At 40.7% G+C, this 8,350-nt stretch overlaps 1 protein-coding gene across 1 annotated transcript; it reads right to left on the bottom strand.

The window, feature by feature from the left end:
• Nucleotides 1–3,548: 3,548 nt before the first annotated feature.
• Nucleotides 3,549–7,202, bottom strand: slitrk1 (SLIT and NTRK like family member 1). The gene has a single exon (XM_028472092.1). The coding sequence runs from the start codon at nt 6,098–6,100 to the stop codon at nt 4,022–4,024; it is 2,079 nt and encodes a 692-aa protein (XP_028327893.1). The 5' UTR covers nt 6,101–7,202; the 3' UTR covers nt 3,549–4,021.
• Nucleotides 7,203–8,350: the final 1,148 nt, after the last annotated feature.

Below are 8,350 nucleotides of genomic sequence, written 5' to 3'. Positions count from 1 at the left end.
TGCACACGTGAGACTCAAGAGAAGGATGTATAAAGCAGACAGGCTAGACCAGGGGCTCTCAACCTTGGGCTCAGGGTCCCATATGGAGTCGCAAGACACGGGAGGGGGTCGCCAGATGATATATATATTTTTTTTTTTTTACACATTTTTGCTCCTTTTGTTGCATTTTTGGTACATTACTCAAATTTCTGCAAATTTGTTTCAACTTCCAAACATTTTCGGTGCTTATAAATCATTCCCACCAAATGTTGTCACATATGTTGACAATTTTTTTTTTTTACCTTTTTTTTTACCATATTTCATACCTATTTAACCACATTAGCGATCTGTCATGCCTATGAATTGCCAGTTTAAACTAATTGTTCCTAGTAATTGTTAAAATATTGACACCTTATCTTTTTATAACCACATTTTTTATGTCAGCTTTTGGTCATTTTGCCTATTTTCATAATTTTTTTCCCAGCCATATTTTTGCTCATTTTAATGCATTTTTGCGACATTACTCCCATTTCTGCCACTTCTAAATCAAATTTCTGCACATTTATGTCCACTTTCAAAACATTTTTGGCACTTTTAAACCCTTTCCACCACTTTTTCACCTAATGTCACATATGTTGACCCATTATTGTCACTTTTAACCTCTTTTCACCATATTTCATGCCTATTTTTGCCAATTTAACCACATTCACAATTTGCCATGCTCCTTATTTGCCAGTTTAAACAAATTTTTCACCGCTTTTTCTGTCAGTTTTTGGCCAATATTTGCATATATTTTTTTTCTAACCTATTTCCATCACTTTTTCTTGCCATTATTCTTTTTAATGCCTTTTTGCTAAACATTACTCGCATTTCTACCACTTCTCCATCAAATTTTAATGCATTTTCTACACTTTTTTTCCCAATTTCAAAACATTTTCGGCCCTTCATCTCCACATGACCGTTCTTCAATATGAGGGTCGCGGTCTGAAAAGGTTGAGAACCAAAGGGCTAGACAACACAAGATGAAATGGGGAGTGATGGATGGATGAAGAATGGATCGTCTGTGCTCCGCTTTTGATTTATTTTCTTCTCTAAATCATGCCCAAATTCACTTTTTTATGTTGTAATTAATTATATAGCAAGATAAACACTGACTTTTTTATATTAGTCATACAAAAATTAGCTTTTTTCACATCTGCCCTTGCTTCGGGCACTCATGTTTTCTGTTCACATTGAACTTCAACTTCAAAATGCACATTTCAAACAGATGAAAAAGCATCATTTATCTGATTATTTCTCGCTTAAATGTGTGTGTTTGTGTGTGTGTATGTGTGGGTAGAAACATCCCTGTACCGGCATTAATAACCAGCCTTTTTTAACATCATTCCTGCACTTTCAGAAGAAAAAGAAGAAAAAAAAACAAACAAAAAAAAAAAAAACAGCACATTTTGTCGTAAATACATTGAGTTTCCGTCGTCTTATTTGGACAAGATAAGATGGCTTTACAAAAGCTCACAATATAATGGAAATGAATCATAGCCAGACGCTTTTTTTTTTTTAAGTAGAGGAAACATTTGTAAGACATATTAAAAAGCATTCTAAACTATCAGCCTTTTTTTACATTGATCTAATCGAACCGAGTCGCCTTATTCCTGGCGGCGCTACAGCCTGAGTGCAAGTGTCTTCACGATTTATCTAAAAGAAAGAATTTCTGCTCGTTTTTACTTAAAAATAAGAATTTGTTTGACTCTGATTGACATAGTTGCACATTTGCAGTCGCACCGCCAGTAATAAGGACTCTACAGCTCCATTAAAAACACTTATTTGCTTGTTTGTTGAAAAAATATGATGATATAAAACCCCCATTTCCGTGATTTCCTTCTGTTTTTTGTTTTTTTTGTTTTGTGTTTTTTTTGTATCCTCTCACCCAAAGCAGGCTATATTCAGTGACACGCACACACACAAAAAAAAAAAGAAGGAAAAAAAAAAAAAAAAAACCACAGAACTTGTTATTTGAGCTACATTAACTCTGCAGCGTTAGCATCTGCGCGACGCTAATTTGGCCACGCTCGTCTGAATATCCGAAAAAAGTTCAACAATTGGCACGCCATAAAGTAACACAGTTTACATTCATTAAGGAGAATGATGATGACGACCAGGGTGCAGGGTTGGGGGCTTGCACCCACTTTTGTATAAATAACCCCCAAATATTCAAAGACAATCAAATGATAGCGGGAACAGAAAAAGAACATGCACTGACAGCATCACGTCCATCATCATCATCATCATCATCATCATCAACATGTTTTTCTTTGTTTTTTTTCTTCTTCCTCTTTTCTCCAAACAACTTCAAACAACAAATACAAATTCCTAACGGCAGGTTCACAAAAAATAGAGAAATGGCACTTTTGTAATAGTCATATATAATTCTTAATATCTATATATAGTCGTCATATTTGATATAGCATGAAAAGGGGGGTCAAGTTTGCTCGGTTCTATGGTATGGGGTGCTGAATGTGAAAAACTCACGGCCACGGTTTCATAGCCGACATATTTTGAATATTTAGTTAGTTTTTCTCACATTTAGAAAATGTTTCTTTCATTAGAGACAAATTCATTTAAAACAGCATGTTCTTCATCATTAAGAATATGTACACATGAAAAATAAATCTAAATGTTAATTTTAAATGTAAATCTCAATGTTAAATCTAAATCTCAATGTTAAAACTAAATTTTAAATTAATATCTAAATCTATGTTGAATCAAAATGTCTGTTTGGTCAACAAGTGTAAAGCTAAATTCAAATGATAAATTTAAATGTAAACTTAATTGTTAAATATGAATCTTAATGCTAAATATAAATCTAAATGATTAATGTATATTGAAATCTAAATGTTAAATCTAAATAACAAACTGAATGTTAAAACTAAATGTTAAATCTAATTCCAAATGTTAATTTTAAATGTAAACCTAACTGTTAAATATGAATATAAATGCTAAATGTAAATCTAAATGCTAAATATATATCTATATCTAAATGTTAAAACTAAATGTTACATCTAAATCTAAATGTTAAATATGTTGCCAAGTATAATGCTAAATGTTTAGAAATCATGCAGGTCAGCTAGATATTTAGCTTTCCACCTAACATTTAACTTTTAGATTTAGATTTAACATGTATGTTTAGATTTATTTTTCATGTTTACACATTTTTAACAATGATTGAAAGGCTCGAACATGCCCACTTTGTATAACTTTTAAATACTGTATTTAGCTTTACATTTAGTGACAGATTTAGGATTTAGATTTGACATTTAGATTTAGATTTAACATGTAGATTTAGGTTTAACATTTAGATTTACATTAAACATTTAGATTTAACTTTTACATTTAGATTTAACATCTGCATTTAGAATTTTTTTTTCCTTTCTTCAAATTTTTAACTGATATGGAACATGCAAATTTACATGGATTTTTGTCTCAAATAAAGAAGAAAAACGTGGCAAATGTGAGGAAAGTGAAATGTGAAAATGTTCAAAATATGTCAGTTATGAAACCGTTAGGTGAAGTTTTTTTTTTTTTTTTTTTTTTTATACATTCGTCACTCCATACTTTGGTGGTTATGGTTCCGTGTGTGTGTTGAAACCATGCGCGTTATCGTCATGCAGATTATGATACATCAGTCCGAGTATTTACATGTACATTCATGCGTTCGTGCATCATTCCCAAGGGTCCTTGGATCTTTATCTCTTCTATGCACACACGTACACACACACACACACACACACACACACACACACACACACACACACACTGTCCCCATCTTGTAATCCCCTCTTCTGTCTGTCTGAGTCAGAAACTAGTCCAGAGATTTGCACAAGAGGTTGGGGACTGGTAACAGCCAGAGGTGTGGCGTGTACTTATATTACAGGGTAGGGGGTTGCCAGGTTGGGGGTAAAGGAGTTAGTGTTAGCCTGCTGAGTCATGACTCAGCAGTTGTTTGTAATCCAGTCATGTTTGACGACAGCAGGGCCCCCCTCCTTTATGCGTCATTAGTTGTGGAAAGGTGCGCGCTGCAGTCGAAGGCCCGGTGCGCGCCGCCGTCCGAGTGGTAAGGACCGCCACCGCTGTGCCAGTACGAGGAGTCGCACACCGTCTGCAGGGAGTTGATCTCTGAGGCGGACGAGTTCCCCTCCCTCCGCTTCGACCTCCTCCGATTCCGTAAAATGAACACCAGCATCCCCACAACGGTGAACGCAGACGTGACGAACACCAGCAGCAGCCCCGGGACCAGCACTGAGATGGAGACCCGGTTGGGCTCCAAGTAGGAGTTCGAACCAGGGCGCGTCCCCGAGTCCTGAGCGAAAGTGCTGTTTTTGGAAAGTGAAGTGGGGGGCACCCGGTCGAAGAGTTTCGGGCACAGCAGGTCGTTCCGGACTTGGCGAAAGTCGCGTTTCCAAAACTCTTCGGGCGACTCGCACTTGAGGTCGCTCACAATGACGTCGGCCCCGAGTTTCTCTGTCCACTGCTTGAAGGGCACAATGTTACATGAGCAATCCCACGGGTTCCCGTGCAGGTCAATCTGTATGATGGAATTAAGCTGGTCTAACACGCCAGCCACGTGCAGATAAGGGAAATAATTATTATGCAGGCTAATTTTGGACAGAGAAATCCCAAGGAAAGCATCCACTGGTAAAGATTTGAGCAGGTTGTTGTTGAGGAACAGAACCCTCAGGTTGGGCATCGGGCTGAACGCTCCCGCCACAATCAGCTGGATGTCGTTGTATTCCAAACTGAGATATTCCAGGTTCACGAGGCCCACGAACATCTCTGCCACCAGTGTATCCAAGTAGTTCTTATCCATGTAGAGCCAGCGCAGCTCGCTCTGGTTCTGAAACGTTCCGTTGTCAATCACCTTGATGTTGTTCCCGCCGAGGTCGAGCAGGTTGAGGCTGGCGTAGCCCAGGAGCTGGTTCTTCTTCACGGCGTGGATGTTGTTGTCGCGCATGTTGAGCTCGTGTGCGGTTAACGGCTTGGGCTTGAGGTTGGACAGGCTGTCGATCTTCTTGCCCTCGCAGTTGACCCCCAGCCCCTGCCGGGAGCCCACCAGCTTGCAGTTGCACGGCGGTGGACATGTGATGTTGCGCAGCTGCTCCGCATCCCACGCCGTCATCACCGGAGTGGGCTTGGTTTTCAGTTGCCAGTTCTCGCGAGCTTTGGAGTGGCTCTTGGAACCTTGGCCCCCGGGGGTCGGGGCCTTGCCAAGGGGCGTGGGCTGCGAGGTTTCCTCTTGAGTGGGAGGAGCCACCAGGCTGGTGTCTACCCCGCTCAGTGAGGGACACAGATCCGCCTCTGACGTCTCGTTGAGGTCGCTCCCCTGCAGCCTGGTGGGGGCCTCACAGACCACTCGGCCAATGAGCGCGTTATGCGGAATGTTCTCCAACCATTCCTTCAGGGAAACGAGCTCACAGTTACAGTCCCACGGGTTGTCCTCGAGTAGAACCTCAGCGATGCCCGGGATTTGCTCCAGGATCCCCTCATAAGGCAATGTTTTGATTCGATTCCCGCGCAGGTCGAGATGCGTGATGGGCACATGTTGGAACACGTTGATAGGTAGCGCGCTGATGAGATTGTCATTGAGTATTAACACTTCAAGCTTATTTAGGTCCCTGAAAACCGCAGGGTCAATGTCCCTCAGCAGATTAAAATCCGCTTGGAGGTACTCCAGGTCGTCCAAGCCCAGGAACGTACTCTTCCTGAACGAGCGGATCTTATTGTTGTTGATGTGCAGCCGTTTGACCAGCTGCAGCCCGAGGAACGCGCCTGGCACGATGTCGTGCAAGCCGTTGTTCTCCAAATGCAAACTCACGGCGTTGTAGAAGTTGGCGAACTCGTTGGGGAAAAGCCTGGACAGAGAGTTCCCGTGCAACAGCAGGTGGTAGAAGTGCGAGCTGGGCCCGGTGAGGTGCTGCAGGGTGGTGAAGCTCTTTTTTTCGCAGTCTATGTGCACGTCGCCCTCCACGTCGTGGCACGAGCATATCTGCTCCTTACAAACGTCCCTTGTAACATTTCCACTGGCAACACAAAGAGCCGCATTCAGCAGGACGATCCAAAGCAGCATTTTTCAAACTGCGCGATTCATCACCGGTTTCAAGACATTCATATATATATAATTATATATATATACGAGCAGGGAATTAGAAAAAGGAGATTGAAGGCAGTTTTAAAAAACGTGTCCTCTCACTCAAATCCACAGCGACGTGTGATGGGAATCAAACACAGGCACCGATAGAGTCCAATGCATCTTTTTCTGTGGTTTAACACTGACCTTCGTGCTGGAAAAATCAACAAATCCACGTCTTTTTTTTGGCGCACCGAACGAGCGCTGATGCTGATGCTGATGCTGCTGCTGCTTCTGCTGCTGCTGCTGCTGCGGCGTCGGGAGCTGTCCCCTCTCTCCCGGTGCTGAAATCCCCACAAAAAAACAGCCGCATCCATCCCCGCGCTCACATCCTCACATTTCCGTGCAACCCCCTTGCGCGTGAGTGAGACGGTTCTCTCAGGGAAAAAAGCAAAAACCAAAAAAAAAAAAAAAAAACACACACAACAGAACAATCCACCGACGGGACTGAGGGAATGCTGAGAAGAGGAGAGAAAAGAAAAAAATCAATCCACACACAAAGGAAAGGAAAAGGACAGGGCGAGCTGTTTTCACCCCCTTTTCTTTAAAAATCACACTTTCTGGCGTCGCTTTCTTTCCTCCAAATGCGCAAAAAGATGAGTCCGCGTCCCGCAGCTGCGAACGTGCGCGCCCTCCTCTAGAAAATCTCGCAGCTCCATGGCAAAAGTGTCCCAGTCGGCATCGTCACTGGGAGCCAGTATACTGGTGTTGGAGGAGGAAGAAGAAGCAGGAGGATCGTGCTACTGCTGCTACTGCTGCTACTGCTGCTGAAGATGATGATGATGATGATGATGATGATAACCTCAGTGCGCGCCGCCACTCAGACAGTCCCGGCTCGCGTTTTGGCGCATCTCACGCACGCCGACTTTGGGTTTGTTCCTCCTTTGAAAAGCACTGTTGAATGCGGTTTTAAAAAACAGCAGCAGCAACAACATGCATGCGCTACAGGCATGCGGTCTGTCTGGAAAGAAAACACTCGGACTATACAACAAACGATGCGTCAGTGTGCACGGGCACCAACATGCGCATGTGTGCGTGACGATCTCAGATAATAATAACAATAATAATAATAATAATAATAATATATATATATATATATATATATATATATATATATATATCTTTTGCAAAATGTAGATCAAGAAGCTGTGGCAAAGACGCTAATGGAATACATCACCAGTCTATTTTATTTATTTTTTTTATTGTTGGTTTCAAACTCAGATGATGTATCAGAGCTGTAAAGGGGAGTTGGGGTATAGTTACCCCCCCTCCTCCTCATCTTCCTCCTCCTCCTCCTCTTCCTCCTCCTCCTCCTCCTTTTCTATCTGCAGTGGAAATGAGAGCATGACTGTAAGAAATGAAAAGGATGGAAGTTAGACATGCTGTTTGGCAGACATCATTTTTACAGCATCTACACACCCTGTAAAGAAAACATCATCTTCATCACTGCTGCTATAAATAAGGAAAAAACATGATTTAGGGACCCTTTAATGTTCCAAATCCTGCGTTCACATGTCTTTTTTTTTGTTTTTTGTTTTTTTTGTTTTTGTCCAATATTTTTACTGATTGTTTACATCCAAACTTATTCTCATTTGGAGATTTTTTTGTGGGAAATTTCTCAACCTTGGGGTCGCGAGACACTGGGGAGTCGTCAAATGCCTCAAAGAAACTAAGATTTTTTTTATTTTATTTTATTTTATTTCACGATTTGAGCCGATTTTTCTGCAACTACACCACATTTTTAGTAATGATTTATTAACTACATTAGTTAAAAATTATGTTAAAAAAAATGCCCCTTTTTTGCATTGATTCCATTGGACAAGAGAGATTGGAAATTCAAAATATTGTTTTAAAAAAAAAAAACCTCAATTTTCTTTTTTTCTTTTTTTTTTAATGGTTTGATGAATAATAAATTTGTAGTAAATTTGGTGTCAGTTGAGCAAACATTTTTAATTCATGTTTTACAGTTAAACTTCATACTTTGCAATAGATTTAAATATACACAATTATGGCTAGTTTTTGGTGAGGTTTGCAAACATGTAGCCAATAGGGTTGATTTGATCAGATTTTTTAAAATGCTGAACTTTAAATGTTTGCTGTTGCGCCATCCTTTGGATGATTGGCAATATGTGCATGATTTAAATCTCATTTGCATTGACTTTAAAAAACTGAATTTGCATGTATATAGTT

The sequence above is a fragment of the Gouania willdenowi genome, chromosome 2 (genome assembly GCF_900634775.1).
Source record: "Gouania willdenowi chromosome 2, fGouWil2.1, whole genome shotgun sequence".
Classification (NCBI taxonomy): Eukaryota; Metazoa; Chordata; class Actinopteri; order Blenniiformes; family Gobiesocidae; genus Gouania; species Gouania willdenowi.
This window is presented reverse-complemented; position numbering and strand designations above follow the sequence as displayed.